This window comes from Bombus bifarius, unplaced genomic scaffold (assembly GCF_011952205.1).
Source record: "Bombus bifarius isolate JDL3187 unplaced genomic scaffold, Bbif_JDL3187 scf7180000008169, whole genome shotgun sequence".
NCBI lineage: Eukaryota > Metazoa > Arthropoda > Insecta > Hymenoptera > Apidae > Bombus > Bombus bifarius.
Genome location: NW_022884490.1, coordinates 278,712 through 296,558, shown reverse-complemented (window position 1 = coordinate 296,558; position 17,847 = coordinate 278,712). Strand labels below are relative to the sequence as shown.

The 17,847-nt window shown below is 46.1% G+C and overlaps 1 protein-coding gene across 2 annotated transcripts in view; it reads left to right on the top strand.

Moving 5' to 3' along the window:
* Positions 1–17,847, top strand: part of LOC117209276 — a 220,385-nt gene that overhangs the window by 182,377 nt on the left and 20,161 nt on the right. For both annotated transcript variants that reach the window (XM_033451077.1, XM_033451079.1), the window contains 9 exons: positions 2,329–2,434; positions 2,679–2,831; positions 4,845–4,979; positions 6,382–6,587; positions 8,026–8,286; positions 8,824–8,888; positions 10,005–10,209; positions 10,543–10,688; positions 11,053–11,181. In XM_033451077.1, coding sequence (XP_033306968.1) covers positions 2,329–2,434; positions 2,679–2,831; positions 4,845–4,979; positions 6,382–6,587; positions 8,026–8,286; positions 8,824–8,888; positions 10,005–10,209; positions 10,543–10,688; positions 11,053–11,181 — 1,406 coding nt within the window. The remainder of the gene's footprint in view (positions 1–2,328; positions 2,435–2,678; positions 2,832–4,844; positions 4,980–6,381; positions 6,588–8,025; positions 8,287–8,823; positions 8,889–10,004; positions 10,210–10,542; positions 10,689–11,052; positions 11,182–17,847) is intronic.

Genomic DNA, 17,847 nt, shown 5'->3' with positions numbered 1-17,847 from the left:
GTATCCGCCTACCTCATAACGCGAGCCATCCGCTCCAAAACTGCGGGAATATCAATAGAGGGAATCCACCGTGGTGGATAGAGTAAGAGAACATGTTTCCACGACGCTGCCGGCGCCAGGCATCCCGAATGAATTTATTCGGCGACCTTAGCTCGAGAGCGGAATTTTCAATGCGCTCTGTACTCTTATTGGCACTGATATATTCGAGAAACTTTTATTCGGGATCGTAAATTATCGGAATATTGCTACCAAAGTCCCGCTTTGAATCAGACTTCGCTTTAGCGTATACGAAGCAAGAGATTGCGTTAAGGAGTCGTTTTATCGATAACGATCCCGACAACTTTTTCTCCAAACTAACTTTCAACGATATCCTCGATAAGAATATACGATAAAGATAAGTTGGACGCTCTTGTTTACCATATATTTTTCGACTAATTTCTCTTGGTCCTTCGGTTGTCAAGACCATCAACAAGCGAGTTTCTTTGACAACAGTTTCGCAACGAGTTCGTCCGCTTCGTTCACCGCGAGTGGAACGGATCGAAGCTATTCGCGAAATCGACTTGGCCCGTAGAAACGATTCAACGATTCTGTTACGCGAGCGTATTCAACAACGACGTTTAATATCGTACCAGAATTTACGCCTAGCCTTCGATACTACGAAGATATCGGTTGACGAAAGCGAAGGGAAGTTGCACGGATCGGCGACTCCTCGCAAATTACTCCGCCGCTTGAAGTTACTCGCTCGCTTTTGCTCGTCACGACGACGAGTTCCCCTTTCGATTTCTTTCAGCAAGTCGGCCGAGTCGAGAAGTTATTTATCGTTGCGGCTCTTTCATCGACGATACAGAATACAACAGCTTCGACGCTATAGAATCGTTTTGTAATTTTATAGGAAACTTGCAGATTCGCAAAGAGGTCTCAGAGGTATCGAACGAAATGTCCGTTCGGCCAATCGACAAGCTCGAAACTTCTCGAGCAGACAACGACGATCGAAGATGGGTGGAAGGTTAGAGAGGGAGCACCCATCGTAACGAAGATTTGGAGGGCGGCGATTAAAGCGATCAGGGTAGGAAGAAACAGAAAGACGTCGGCCGGTCGTTTGTCTTAATAAAGTGCGTCGAAGGCACGCTGTTCGAAACGGCTGACTTATGGCTAGTCATCCGAGTAGGCTGCGCCCCTCTTACGACCCGTTTCTAGTGGTTTTTCGCTGCGGTAGGAAGGTAGAGACTGGCGTTCCACCGATATTCAGAAGGGTTCTTCGAGTCCCAAGGTCGTTAACCCTGCCTACCAAGTCCATCAATCGAACAAGGGTGGCTGGTTAACGATGCCAAGCATTCGTCATCGGGTGGATCCTATCTCGGCCACCCTCGAAGTTACCTCGTTTCATGCTCCTTTCAACTCCTTTACCTTGTCCCGAGTGGTTTCTCTTCGATGGCCTCGGATAACCGTCGTACTTTGGATATTTATCGCCGATTAGAGGGGCAAATTGGGATAAATGAAAAATTTTCTCCAGCCTGCGTGGACTAACAGGATTCGTAACATTTTTACTTTCGTGTTTAACAGGGAAAATTAACGACAGTTTACACGCGAAAGGAATTTCCTATTCCACGACGTCCGCTTTATTCATCGTCTTTTTGATCTTACTTCATTAATAAGCGCTGCTCGAGCCTTGTAAATTCCAGTTTCGCTCGGCAAAATCAAGTAGCGCGGCCGATGTTATTTGCATAAATAAACAATTATTCTCGACGATTATTTTTAAGTGACAAGTGTACCCAGGATAAATATCGGCCGATAAATATTCAAGATTCGCTGTGAGGGGCCGTCTTTTTTTCCGGACAGGCAAACCGGTCACCTAATGATTTATCATTTGCCTTCGCTAGCCACCTGGAAGCTTGGTTTATATCTCGCCGCATTTTTCCTTGCCACGCTACATGCAGAAGCCTTTTTATCGAAAGAGAACTTGCAAGTTCGTAGACCTTAAATCATAAGCTCCGTCGCTTTAGGACGCATAAGCAGATTCGGTTAAGTTTAACGCAACATATGAACATAAGTTCGCCGCCCTGCTAAAGCTCTCTCTAAACTAGCTAAACATACGTTCCGCTTTCTACGCTCCTCGTGAACTGCGAGCTCTTGCCACACGCTATTCTCCCTTAAGAAGAGACTCGACGTATACATAAACCCTTGGAACCACCAGTTAGCCATGCTAACATTTGTCCCTGTTCCCAGGATCTTTAACTCGCAAACATAACACTCGTATTCGCCCACGAAATCCTGTCAATCTCTCTCACCACGTTCTGTACAACGTGTTTCGATCCTACTTTTCCACAGAGACGTCCGTGGTGTTACCATCCGCCTCGTCGGATCTGGACAAGATCCAGCAGCCGGTCAAGGTCGTGCTTTCCAGCACTTGTCACCACGCGTACAATGCTTGCAGGTGAGTTAAACAAATATTATCCACTCTTAATCTTAATCTTTAAACGCAAAATCTGTATTCTCATATTGTTTCTGACATTTCGAAATTTTCTCGAACCTGACGGTTTCGGTTTGACGATTCGTTAAACGCTCTTTTCGCTGGTAGCTGTGATTTTCTCGGAATTCTTTAACAAAAGTGGCATTAGTCTGCGATAGTTGTTTTTAAGAAGCTTCGAATCTGTTAAGTCTGTGAATTCTCGTTGCAGGAACGATCCAGAGTGCAAGGTATTGATGGAACCGGTGCTGAACCATTGCGACTCGACGAGTTGCGCGAGGAACGAGTGTATGGAAGCGTTGCAGAATTTCTACAAATCCGCGAATCACAAGCACTCGGTAGAGATCGCGTTCTGTCTGTGCAGGTGAGTCGTAAGAGACGCGAGGCCGACCATCGAAATCGCAGAATATGCAAAAGTTGGATCGACGACGAAACGAGGCGTGTACGAAAAATAGAAAATTCGACCGGTAGCAAAATCGTTTCTTGTCCGATCGTGCGATAGTTATCGAAATAACGAGATAAAAAAATTCTATAAATCCACGATACGCAACCCGTGTGAAAATCGTTTTCCGCTCGCAGCGGCTTCGGTAGAGAGAATATTCCGGTGTACTCGCAAATCGATGTCTGTCGACGATAAAAAACGAACGAAACAATAAAAAAAAAAGGGGGGGTGGGAGAAGGTTGAGCCGGCCACTTGTCGGGGCCCACGGGATTTTATGAATTTGCATGCGATCCGTGTTATTTATATTTATTAAAACAAAAATATTCTTGAACGATTCGAGTGGATTGTTTCGTAGGGGTCAGGTGGCAGATAGGGCGGAAGAAATTGTTATATCGTATTCGTGGATGGCATTCACGGAAAAGAGCAGAAACCTCCTATTTGGAACGGTATCGAATTAATCGCGGAAACAATTAACCCGGCGGGTATCACAGGCGGAAGATAAATTCGGCCGCTAATTAATTTCGTGCTTGATTAATGAAGGATCGAATAACCACAGCCGGCGAAGATATTCCACAATCGTGGTCACCGCGCTGATCGCGATGAGTCAACCAACGATGATGCAACGAATATGCAACGAGTATGCAACGATCATCGACATACGTGGCTATCTTTAAATGAGATCGTGCTCTTCCATGGCGAAATGAAATCCGCGAGAATTTAAAGGATTATTCGAACGAGCGAGACGAAGGGATGGCTGGTAACGCGACTCGGCCGGATACGACTCAATTAAGACCGCTTGTCTTTGTACATTTGCCGTAATCCTGAGTAAACTCACGGCAAAAGTGATAGGGAAAGACAAAGGTGGGTCAGAGGAGAGCATAGCCTCGTACAAAGAACCGTCGTTGCGCTGGAAATACTCGGAGTTCTGCATCTCTAATCCCTCCGCGCGAACGGCAACCAGTCGGGGCTTCTTTTCGAAGGAAACTCCTTTAACTTTTAAGTGGCTTTTGCCCACGAAACAATGCAGAAACTTTCTATCCGTCTTTCAGGTTTTTTCTTCCACCACTTTTTTTTCACTCCAACTTTTCCCGTACGCCGTATTCATTGTCCCGGCCACCGTTTCTTTGTCTAACCGCCCCGAAACACGAGATATCGGTATCATCTCGGGATTTATTAATATTTGACGACTCTCGTTGTACCCGGACTTTGCCGTGTCTTTGACAAATTGGAACTCGTATTCTCCAGCTGCTATCCTAAGATGCAACGATTAATTTAGCACTATGGGGGCGGTTGCTTGCGAGATATCCGAGGAAAATTCAAAGGATCGTCGAACGATCGTTCGTTTGATCAGCTGGTTTAATTTTTGATCGATCGAATGCCTCGGGATTAGGCAAAATATTAGAACGTCCTATAGTTTCGCCAGGCATATTGATAAAACGTAAAAATTGATAGAAGAAAGAGAGCACGGGCGACGTACGTGGATGAGAAAAGAATCGAACGACACGAGAGAGCAAAGGGAAGGGAAAGTCTCGAGGTCGAATAAAATACGTGGCGGTCTCGTTTAATGCTCGTTGAGCAATACCCACCTTGCGGTGCCTGGGAATTTCTCCCTTAAAACTTGCTGGAGCCCTTGGGAAGGTAGATGGAGATCTCTTACTCTCTGGGTAGACTCCAGGACGGTGCTCTGTGATGCGGTAAATCGTTTCGTCTTCCCTTTGTTTCCGCAATCTGACCACACTGACGAATCGAATCGCTCGTTTTAAAACCAAATATCTTCCCATTATCCGCGCTATCTTAATAATCCTTTCGACAATCTATCGTCTAATCGTGAATTTCGATCTTCAGAAATACGTGTATCGATATCGTTCGACAAAACGGTCGCGAACAAATGTAATAAATAAAATAAGAATAAGGTTTTTTTTTTCTTTTTTGCAGAAAAACAGACGGCAAGAAGGACGAGTGCATGATCGCGCAGGAAAAGATGTACCCTGCGTGCGCGCAACGTACCGAGGGCGATTTGCCGACCTGTCACAGTTTGGCAGAAGCCTGCAAGGAACACGAGGCATGCAAGTACGTTGGAAATATCGGAACAGCCTAATTAACAATGTAATATCGATTACGAGATCGCTTATAATATCGTCGTATAAAATTAATACAGCATCGTTGAAGGTTCACGAAAGAAGGTTAATAACGCTTAATCCAAGAAAAATGAATCTCTCCATTTTCACGGTGAACATCGTAATCTCGTAGTTGAAAGACGAAAGAGGCAAGAGAAACGAGATTAATCGAGGCTGTATTAAGATCGCAAAAATTAATCGGCCCCGTGGACAACAATGGCGGGACAATTTTGTCTGGCGCTTATCGCGAACAGCAACGGCTAGATTGTATCGTCGGTCTGGATAAACCGGACCTTTTGATTAAACGCTTCGAATCCTTTTTTCTCACGTTGGCCAACTCCCGAGTGGAAGGGATGGCCGTTTCAATTTGAAAGTTAAATTGCGAGTCAACGAGACGCGGCTTGATCCAGTCTTGCCACGTAATGAAACACTTCATTATTAAGAAAAAGACGTTCGTCCAGCCGCACTGCAATTACGATAACCGTCGGATCCGCTCGGAATTCGACACGATGCGAGGTCAGCTGAAAAAGCTGAAGCTATTTATCGCCAGTCGATTAACGGAGTGTAATTAAAATCCGGCCGTTGATTAATTCGATTGAAAATTTTGAATTGGAAAGGAATCGTGAACTGCCCCTGCCAGCGTTTATGCGAACGCAAATATTCATGGCGGATCGATTTCGATCGACCGGCGGTTGGATCGCGCGACAATTGAATTCCAGCGTACATATATCGTAGAGGCATTTTAATTGATTTATTATCACACCGTGATACGAATTCGTTTTTATCGCGTCGAATATTCTTTAATCGTTTGATGCATTATGCAACAATTTTTATAACGAGGTGCCGCGTTCTATCGAAAAGACGAGTCGTAATCGAACAAATAAATTACGGCGATTATCCTGATTTTATCGTATACAATTGCTCGAATAACAATCCATGAATCATCACAATTATATGTATTATTAATAGCTTCCGTATGCAGAAAACATTCGACGAGCCTATAATCGAGCAAACTCGATGAAACCATCTCGTGCATAACGCTCTACGTCCTATAAACACACACGCGCATATCCTAACAGAACCGCGATTATCCCGAAAACAATTTAGAAAGCAGGTCAAAGTCCCGCGCAAAAATGCGGAAATCCTATTGGGCCGTTGACATGTTTACAAACTCTGACCGAATAATTTCGATTTCAATTTTGGCCGAGCGACAAAGGGAGAGAGAGAGAGAGAGCTGCTGCTCGTCCTCGAAACGTCAGTCTTCGTCGGAAGTTCGTGACGAGCGCTTTGATGATACTGGTCGTTTAGATGCTCGCGAGTAGTTCACGGCGTAACCTAATTACTACGTTGCGTAGAGCGAGGTTGGAGTACTACGAGCAAAACTGCGCGGTGGACAGCGTAACGAAGAAGTGTGCCGGTCCAACGGCAGAATGCAGGAAAGCGATGCTGGGAATACTTGGCACGGAACTACGATCGAACTGCGCGTGCAAGGGCACGGAGCTCACGCAACTTTACGATTGCTTGGGCTGGCAGAGACTCCTCTGGGTGAACCCTTGCGTGGGTGAGTACCTAAAAAAAAATCCAACCTTTAACATTTTATCAGTTGGTCGTTGATAAAATATTACGCGTGCTTCGAGAAAAATTTGTTCGCAAAGCACGAACTTTCTCGTATTTTCGTTTTTACAGTGTTTCCAAGTTAGACGAGTTTATTTATGACAGATAGCCTATGCGTAAATATAGCGCCTTTACGTAGGCGTTCGATAGAAAGAATAACAAGAGTCGTGGGACGCGCGTTTCGACGTAATCGACCCTTTTCGATCGACAAAAATGTTCACGCGATACCATAAGCGAAAGAAGATGAAAGAGAGCGACTGTTTCGTCGCAGATACAATTCCCTCGATGCTCTAAGCGGCGGACGATGTCCGTTCTCCGGGGAAAAAACTTGGAGCAGGTCGTGTCTTTCCCGCGATAAAATCATCCGACGGGATTAAACATTTGCCCAAAAGAACGGCGAAACGTTCGAGACAATACGATGTGCCAGTCCGTACGGTGATTAATATCTGAGACGATTAATATCTGAGCGATGACAGAGCCGATTCCTTTGCGCACGCTCATCTTATTTTTATCATCCGCCCTGGCCCCCGGCTAAATATGTAATTCGGCCGTTTATTGGAAAACGTGATGAATGGCTTTAGTCTCTAACTCTCTCGGCGTTCTGTGTTCGGATACACCTCGATTCTACGAATATCATAAATTATTTTTTAAACAAGATTTATTGCCTTTTTTACAAGGGAGCAAACGGCAAAGAAAGTACGAAATGGAAGAAAGATAGGACGAGTCAATAGAGCTACGGGAACTCGTGTCTTATCCAAGTTCCAGACCGGAGCATAAAGACGTTCATCTGTAGCGATCGTCTAGCGATCGCCAGGGTTCATTGAGATCGCGGAATTGCTATTACATTGAACGAAAGAACGTACGGACGAGCGAAACGGGACTTTTATCGATCTTACATCTGTTACCGCGAATCGCGTTGCAAAACTCGATGGTAGCCGGCATTCAGCCGACAGATAAGTCATTTAGATATGAAGAAATTGCGCTTGCTGCTCGATCGAGAAGTGCATCGCCTGTATACGTGTATACGCGCGCGTGTGTGTATGTGTGTGTCGGCGTTAACTGCATCGACCAGCTCGATCGTCTTTCGTCGATTCCCGATAGGAAATGTAGGTCAAACAGCAGGGTTTGATGGCCTCCTTTCGCCTGGCCGATAAACACGTTAGATGCAAATTAACCTGGACCATCCTGCTATGGTGTGAATTTATTTGTCAACCCGTTAGCTGAAACGTACGATTCGATCGATTCGACGATCGTTCGTTTCATTTTTTCCGGTGTTAAGGGATAGATGTGTTCATCCTAGAGAGCCAAAGTAATTTTAGAAGATTTTTGAAGCAATCATAGATAGTGGAGAGAAGGCACTAAGACGAAGTTGCCGATGGTTTCAGTCGAATCTCAGAAAGATTATCACGCGAGGAGGAAACATCATCATTACCCGAGGACCACGACAACGACGGTCTCGTCGACTACCAAGTCACCGGTTAGCACGACGACGGTTACCATGGTGGAGCAAGTGGAAGATAATAAAATACCGGAAGTGACGAGATGGACGACCACAGAACCTACAGAAACTTGGGAAATCACCACCACCAGCAGTACCACCATAAGTACCACTCCTAGCACTACTACCACAACTACCACGCCACCTCGTAAGTGTCCATTAGCTGTTAATAATAATCTTGTCTATCTGCAGATTTTCTTCCCTTTTCAAGTCGTAAACAATTACATCAATTGGTCTTCGAATTGACAACTTAAATAGAGTCAAGTGCGCGACGACAAGGGGCAATTACTCACGCGGGGATTGGCAAATCGGTGAAGTAAAAGAAGCAAAGTATTGAAATCTCGGAGAAAGAAAGTCGACGAAGGAAAAGAGCGATGCGTGAGCGCGGTATTTCTCGAATGGGAAAAGCGCAGCTCCTTTGATCGTTCGAACCGGACGGGAGAGATTCTGTTCAGGACACACGAGGAATTTTCGTTTCGTTGCCGCGAAAGCCCGTGCGTCGAATGTTACAAAGCGAATCGATGGGGTGGGAGGGCTTGAAACGGGCTAAAAGAAAGATTCGAAACGGGGAATGGGTGTGGCGACGGTTAGGGGTTGAGACGAGGGCGGGAACTGGGGAAAGAAGACAGGAAAACAGTTTGCCGGGTAACGTGTAGCACACGTCTGAACGTTCGTCTCTTTATAGGCTTCTGTGTGGTTCAAAGGCCGAGGCAAAGTCACCAATACATAAGGGAGGGCGAAGGCAAGAGGGTGAGTTGGACGATCTGCAAGGTATTTTCGCGAGCGACCGGGCGAAAAGCGTTCTCGGCCGGCTGGCAGATTCGAGAAACACGGGCTACGATTTGGAAACCAATCGAAAGTTCAGGAAGATTAGAGCAGCGAAAAATGCTGGCGGTTGAAACGGAATTTTTCTTTAAATACAGGATAACTGTGGCATGGAGTACGCTGAAATTCGAATGCTGTTTTACTCGCTCGATAAATAATTTGGCTGTGTTTCGCGCAAATTTCCCGCCGGTTTGGCTGCGATTATTAAAAGCGAACAATGTTACAAGTATGTATTGTGCGACGTTGGTGACTTTAATCGCGTACGCGACGATGTAACATAAACGGAAATTCAGAAATTTGATCCTCTCGCAACGCTTAGGGGAAACACGAGGGAAAGCTTTTAATTGGCGAGAAAGTAAAGAAACGCGAGCGGAAATGATAAACAAGCTTTTAACACTGTTTCGTGCAATGTAAAAATGCGAACCATTGAATACGCGAATACGAGTATTGCCGGCGAAAAGAGACGAAGATCTTTTTTTCACCATGCGGGGTTCATTATCTCGTCGATCGATGTCGGTGAATTAACAACAATGTCGAATGGTGACTGGAAATTTTAATTCCGAGTATCGCGATTAACGTCGACGATAATTAATATTCAACGTACGCTGTTTTCAAGCCGGGCCATTCATCTTTAAAACGAAATACCATGTATCTTGATTATCGTGTTCCATTAAAATTATCGATTTCGAAATAATGACACAGCCGGTAAACTGACCGGATCTAACATTCGACTGATCTTGGGACTTTTTCCCTCAAATTTAATCTTCAGAAATTACAGTAAATTCAAACGAGACAAAAAGGAAACATTCGTCGGTCATACTCGATAGCGGATTTTACATTTCCGCATATTTAGAAACGGCAATGTTTTAACGTGTCTTGTTTATACATCTGCCTGGACTTTGATCCTTTTTCTCTTTAACTAAAAACGAGTCGTAGCCAAATCGATTCAATGCAACTCGTCCATGTCTCTCGAAGAAGATTTAGACCAAAGCTATACTCTTTGAACTGCGAACCAACCAACCGTATACTTGATCCGTGTAGCTGTATCGCGAGGACGAGCCGGAATGTTCCGAGCTGTGTCAGTGCGGCGAGGGTGAAGTTTTGATCTGCAACACGATCTGCGTGGACTCGTCGCCCTGCAAGACGGACTTTGCATTTTACAATCACGAAGCACCGGCGTATCAGGCGCATCGCGGACCCTGTCTTTGCTATAGCGGTCGTTTCATATGCATGCGGCCCTCACCAGGTGAATGTTTCTCATTTATAATAATTTATTTCAGTACACAGGAAATATCAAATTCGCATAAAAGACAGATAATAGCAATCGTATCTAAAAGCACAAACGGGTATAGCAAAAGAACAACAAAAAGACGAACGGCAACCTGACCCAAACGATAATCTAAACGAAATAATTCAAATATTTTTTTCACCGATTTAATTAGAAACTTGGTTGCAACTCAAGTTGATGAAACGAAAATACTTTTTGTACTATAGATCGTTTGCCTGGTCTTTAGATATTAAAAATGTTAAATGCTACCGTGGCTCCGTGATAATATCTTTCCATAATTTTTCTCTACAGACGCTTATTCTATACCGCACGGAGTTTTCATGTTCCTGGGCTACAGCGAAAAGGACGAGAGCTTATTGCGACGACACAATAACCTCACCGTCCTGGACGCAGTGTCGTCCCTCGATAACTTCATGAGAGAAGAAGTTAATAACCAGGTAAAACACCTCACCTTATTATCCATCATTCTTACTAAAAACGTCTCGTACCGTCGGTTGACCTACTCTCTCTGTGTCTTCCACTTCTTGAAATCAAAATTCTATCGCGTTCCGCAAACCTAGAGGATCTGTTTCAAACCGGCTCGTCCGAATGGTAGACCGAACGAATTTTAAGCCGAAACGGCGACGTCCTCTCTCGACTGTGCGAGGTATTCACGCGGGGCTGAGAAAAATCTCGAGAGGCGGCAAGGCAGACGGATCGGGAATATAAAGCGCACACGGCTGGGCGAAACTTAATAATGCGAGATAGCGTTGGATGACGTCGAGACATATCTCGTATTCCTTTTTTCCGTTTTATTTGCAGACAGTATGCACGCTGTTCCTGTACAACGCGACCCGAGAAAACGTGATTGCAGTGGCGCGTCTCGGGACTGACAATCCACCCTTAAATAGCAGTCAAGCTCAAAGTCTGCAGCATCTTTTGCGCGTCAAGGTGAGTAAATTGCAAATAGCAACGACTCTCTCTCTCTCTCTCTCTCTCTCTCTCTCCCCTCGTCCCGTGAATTCGCATCAATTCTGATCTTATTTGCCGGCAAATCCGTACTCCCCCGACTTTCAGCCTAGTTGACTGGCCCTAGCTCGTAACTTTATTGCCACCCCTAGCTTTTCACTAGTCTGCCTCTCTGTTTGGCCACTCGTCAACCGTTTATACGTAACGCGTTATTGAATTAGCCGCGAGGCACGCCTTGGTCGTCCGACAACTTTATCTCCAACTTCGGGACCGCCCCTTGGGCTTTACTGTTTGCCCCAACATTTTACCGGTTTGGACAACCAGGATATTTTCTTTGGAGTTGGCGAGCATAGAATCGATGCGAATAAATCGAAGGACAAAGATTTGGGCAAGAAATTAGCGACATAATATGTGAGTCGACAGTAGGATGGCACGCTCGCAATTGGCTCGAGAAAAGCTTTGTAGGCCCGTTCGTTACGCTCTCGAGATTTCTTAGTGGCGTTTAAACTTCAGACTTCAAGATCACGGTCCCTGGTCGTGACTCATCATCGCGCAGAAAATACAAAAAGAAAGAGACAGGAGAAAGAAAAAGAACGGTGGCAAGAAGGAATCGCGTGCGCAGCGTATATTCGGTTCGCGACGAAAGGGCTGATTTCGTGTTTGCGCGACCGCGTGCGTGCCACGCGCAGGAAGTGCGTGCAGTATATCCGAGGGGCGATATCAAACTTTACAGAACTTTTCATTTCTCTCGCTCGCGCTCTCTCTGTCCACCGCCGATTCGCTCGTAAAACTCGCGACCTCTCGAGGGGAAACGAACCAGACTACCGAACACCCCTTTCGTAGGGGGATTATCGCGATTAATTAGCCGGTACGCCATCCTTAATTTCCCCGAAATTTATCCATATCTCCCTCCTCCGTATCTGATTTTCCGACTCGGTGATTTCCAACCGCGCAAAAATTGTTTTCGCTCGATATGAAAATTTCGTCGCCACGCCGAACGTTCCTTTTTTTTTTTTCGAGTCGAGAGTTAGATCTGGCGATTCCATTTGGTATAAAAAACTGCCGCTACCAAAAGCTAGTTTAAAGAGAATAAGTTTGAATTTGGGAAAACTGGACGCGAGAGCAGAACGATAATCGAACAAGTGATGCTAATTACGAAAGCAGATTCGTTGCAGCGGCGCGACATTTCCTTCGGTCCCAGGCTTTTTTCTACTCCAGTCGAGGGCGTGCATTGAAAAGGCAATTAAAACGCGACACGATTTCGTTAGGCAGCGTCGCGGAGTCCACGCGTGCTCACGCGTCTTCTCGATCGATAAATTGTTTAGCGAATAACACCGGCGACCGTTCACGGAAATCGTAAATAAGCGCGTCGAGTGGTACCGCGATGTAGCGGATAACGAGCGAACCGATAAAAAGGAAAAATATATGCGTGAAAAATTGATACGCTTGCCGGATACTTCGGCACGCCAAACGGTAAGCCACGTTTACATCGAACTTCTATCCGTGAAAAATATCCACGCGGGTCTTCCTCGGAACAAAAGCGATCGAAAAAGCTATTCGATACTTCGCGCGCGAATTCACGATGCAATTTGAAGAGCGACTTCATCAGCCGAGAAAATATTCAATTACGGTTACCCTTGAAAAAGTGGTTCTTACTTTCGACAAAAAGTTGTTTGGCGAATCGTCCGCGAAATCGACTTCGACGCGTGTTTATATCGCCAGTGTCATTTTTTCCGCACTGCCTGTATTTTTCAGTGAAAAATCGTCTAGGGCCAAGCGCGGAGAGCGTACTTGTATCGATAGGGTTGCGCTGCAGGCCAAGCGGCAACGTCGAGCATTTTGCGTCGGTCATACGAGCTCCCGCGGCAATTTCCAATTTACGATTAAGCGCCGGTCGATTTGCAATTTGATGGAGGGATCGCGGATTTGAATTGGCGCGCTCTGCCCTGTCTCGTTCGGCGTCATCCACCCCCCTATTTTTCCCCTCCAGGTCTTTTCCCTTGTTTCGCTCTTTAACGTTCTAAGCCGTCCTCGATTGGCAAGCCATAGCACCCGTGCAAAGGAAAATTACGCGGATCGACTCGCAAACACAGAGCCGCGTCGCGAGAATTTCGCGGTCCGGCGAGCATCGCGCGAAAACGTAATTTGCACGCTGCAGATTAACGATTGCCGCTCCATTATCCCTGTTTGCCTCGGTCTTCGTATGGAATTCGTGTCGTTGATAAATAATAGCACACCGATAGGCTGGACGATCGCGTGAACGCGACGAATCCTCTGCCGATCGAGCTACCGCGAAGCTGGGATGTGCGACACGAGACAAACCTTGGAAACGAGAAAACCTGCGACGATAACGGGGCAAATTGGCGCTGTTAACGGCGTTAATTAACGTGCTCTTTAATTAAGTCGACGAATAAGGAGGCAAAGTTCCGACGCATGAAAATTAAATGGAATGGAGCGTGATAGATCGGTGGCGGGGCTGGTTTTCCGAATTTCCAGGGGGATCGAGCCGCGTTCTAGATGCGGCTGAGCCGGAAATTAGAGGAGCGTATTTTGGCCACACGTTGGAGGGGGTCGATTTCCTGGAAAGTGACCTATGGAAGAGAAATCAGGGGATGGAGGCTGGTTCGGTTTCTTTCTACCTCGTAATTGAACATACGATCGCAAAGGGAGCGAAACGAGTTCCAATTGAATTCACGATATATCGGCTCCAATGATCCGTTTTAATCAAATAGCTTGGCCGGATATCGCGTTATTGTTCGATTCGCGAGGCAGAAACGCGCGGACCACGCACTTCACCGCTTGTCCGTGTGTATGTGTGTGTATGTGTGTGTGTGTGTTTTTTTTTCACGGATCCGCGGAAATGGTCGAACGAGCTTCTCGAGCGCAAAACGATTCGAAGCGAGTCTCGAATTTTATTGAATTCCGAGGAATTCGACGGTTTATTTGTTTCGGCGAGCTACGATGGGAAAAAAGGGGGGTATGTGAAAAAAATTATCTCTCGTGACACGTGGGTGGTCCGAGTTTCCGGTTGAGGGTGTGACTAGACTGTTATAATTAGTTTCAGCGAGTTGACCACAGTCGGATCTAGGATAGTCGTTACATCGTGACGACTCGAGCGACGCGACGCCCGTTTGAAATCTTTAATTAAGGCTAGTCGGTGCTGGTCTCCGGCCAAATAAGTGCGATTAAAAAAGCGAATATCACCGACGGCGATTTTTAATGTTTTTCCTAAGCTTGCTACGTGCCGCGAATTCCCCTCGTTTCGCTTCCGGACGGAACGAAATTGTTCGAAGGGCGTAAAAACTGGCAGACGCACCAATCACCAGACTACGCCGAGCGATCCGGCCACGAACACTTTTTATCATTCTCGATGGCCACTTTCCAAGTTTTTACACGGTCACAGATCGACGCAAATCGACGAGATTTCCTCAAAGAAAAATTCCCTATGAGTATCGATTACGTTCAACGTCGATGACCCTCGACGTTCTTGTAAAAAAATCATCCGACGAACGTAGAAGAAACCGAGCCTACAATAGGAGGAAATGCTGGAGCGTGCAATAATTAACAACGACGAACGTAATTAACACGTTGGAGAAACGCGGCACAACAAAGGAAAAATATCGATACGAGAGATCTTTTACACAAAGCAGCAAACGTAGGAAACGCAACGTTAGCAGTTACTCAATTACCAGACCCTACGGGCATAATTACACGTGGGGGCCTCAAAGTGTCGGTTGTAAGGAAGCGGATAGTAAGGGGGAACAGCGAACAGTGGGTAAAGCGAACCGCAAACGAACTTGGCGGAATGGTCGCGCTCGCTCGTTCGATCGGTCGCTTTAATTCGACGTGTCGCTCGGTCTCGGCATCGCGGCTATTTGCGGGGACCTGCAAATGAGTTCCTAATAAAGCAATTACGCGACCGGCAGAAGTTATGGCGCGTGGACCGCGACCGGCCCCTCGACCCGTCGTAAAGCACGCTTCCTCTCGGCCGCTCGTAAATCGATTTTCGGACCTTCTACCTTCATTAGCTTCGATTTCCAGTATCGCTTCGATTAGCTGCCATCTACCGTTTACGCTTGCTCTTTCCTTTTTATTCTTTCTTTTAGCGATTTGGTAAAATCAGTTATAAAAATCGTGGAATTTTTTTAAACAACTTTCCCCTAAAGGTGAACTTAAACTTTGGCGCAAAGGTGAAGCGAAAGGTGAACGCCTGAAAATAATATAAAGCAAGGTGAAAGTTGCTTCTTGAGTCTGTCGAATGGAGGCTGTTAAATGTCATTGAATTTTGTTTAACAAAGTCACCGGAGCATCGTAATTTTTCCTCTCCACAAACTCGAAACTTTCCGCAACGTTTCGGATCCAGGATCGCCGAGTCAGCAATTTGCCAAGTTAATTTCTTAGAGTCTGTGTTTGCTCGTCTAAATCCGGGCTCGTTGAGCCTCCGGGGACGCCGCTGGAAAGCGGAAAGATGCCGGAAGTTGGCAAGAATAATGCGCGTTTAAACGCGCAGGGATTTAAAAAGTCGCTTTAATGGCGAACATCGACTAGTCGGTGATGTTGAAAAATTAAAACCGACCTACCTCGAATTAAGCGTCGCGCGAAGTGCCGCTAAAACGCCGCCAGGTACGCGGACGAATCTACATCGTTCAACTATTGCGATCATTGGGAAAATTTTCAAATCGCATCTTCAATTATTCACCGATGTGGCTTGCAGAGAGAATCAAACTGCCGCTGCTATGTGCTTCGATGAAAGGGCCAGTTTCATTGAAGATTCAACATCCATTATTTTAATTCAAAATTCGTTTTCGTCGAAACACGTACTGTGTCGGCCAATATTCATTTTACGTAATTGACACCTGTTTCGTTAGCGAATCCCAATGGAAATTTTGTTCGATGGAAAATATCCTTCGTTTTGTTTGCCCGAAAGTAATTACATCGCGAATATATCTGCGCGGCATAATTAATTTGAAGCGTGCCGCGTCGATTCCTCTCGCGAGCCTGTCCGGCGACTCGCCTCGCAATTGTTCCCTTTTAGTTTCACGGAAACCTAAATCTGATGGGTGTTGGGCGCGATCCACGTCCGCAGATAGCGCAATCGCTTCCGGTCGCCTCGAAATTTCATATAGCTGGCGCTAATCTTCTCACGCGAACCATCAAAAAGTGAGAGACGTGAGATTAATCGCCTTCGAGTTGGCGGAATCTTTTAAAAAACAACCAGCTTTATGCACTCCACTTTCCGCCTAATAAAAGGCAAAATATATTACGTAACGTTCTCGAGGAGGCTGGTTAACAAATAAAACTCGACAAAGTCTCGACCACCGAAACCTCGGAATTCTCATTTCGACGTCCAAAGGCCACTCGATCTCTCGAAATCTCGTTCGGCCGGGATAAATTGTTCCATCCTCTCCGGAGTTCTTAAGCCACGGAAGTACGAAATCGCGGAAGGAAACGAATACCCTGCACCGCAAACGAGAATCGAGGCTGTTTGAATAACAGCTCGATGGGATTAGGGACCTCGTTTCTGCCAATTCTGCCTGGAGATAGCCAGTTTCGATCTTCCGCGGAACTGGACGGCTGAATGGCACGACCTACAGATAGACATATAGATAAATGGACGAGGAACGCGACGGAGCATAGGGGAGGAAGGGGAAATTGAAGAGGAATGATGCAGAGAGAAGAGCGAGTTTAGAGAATTGAATGGACTTATTGGCCTCCGGATGACCGTTATCACTGATCGAACACCGTATGTTCGCGGTACAACCGCTCCCCACTGCCTTTCCAATCCGCTTCTTGTCCGATCATCTAAAAGAAGAAGAAAATAATTTAATCGGTTCGAAGCGGGCCAGTTGCCGAGATAGAAAGTTCCCTCGTCACTGGCGAACGTTCCACGATGCTGGTTATTGGGGACCACGTCGAGAAATTGTGAGAGGGGTTTGTTAGGTAGCGTGGGGTTTCTTTAGATTAGACTACGTGGAATCTCGAATCTCGGGATCAATGGATTTAAATTTCTTGAAATTCCGAGCCCGCGGTTCGTGATCTCCAGCTCGCTGATAGTCAGCCGCGGCTTTTTGTTTCAATTTGGTTACCGAGTTCGTCGAATTTCATCCCTTAGCTTAGATAGACTACGTCTACGGAGGATTACGCGCGTGAAGTAGCATCGCTCTGAACAAACGTGCATTCTTCCTTTGACGAACGACATCGTAAAACTTTGACGATACACAGAGCGTCGTCGATCTTCGCCTTATCTTTTACGAGTGTCGCTGGAAATCTCGAGTTTGTTCGACGAGTTCGATCGAAAATCGCGACGAACGAGATGCGAATAAAACAGGAACTGATTCGATGCTTTCGTTTCGCGTAATGTACAATCGTAATATAGAAGATGTAGAGGGGTGCCGGTGCCGTCGTCGAATTCATTTGCGAAATTAGCTGTGTGGACGGAAGGGCGAGGTAGTCGCGCGCTTTTTGTTGGTCGTTCGAAATATCGAGCAACGTCGGGCAAGCACAGGTGTTCCACATAGATAGGCAAGCATTGGCAGACGGCCAACAGAGGCACCTATGCCTCCTCGACCCACGGTCACCCCGTACTCCCGCGTCCAAGTATCGATCTCGGCTTCTCTCGTGACTTTTCATTGAATTTCCATGCGCCGT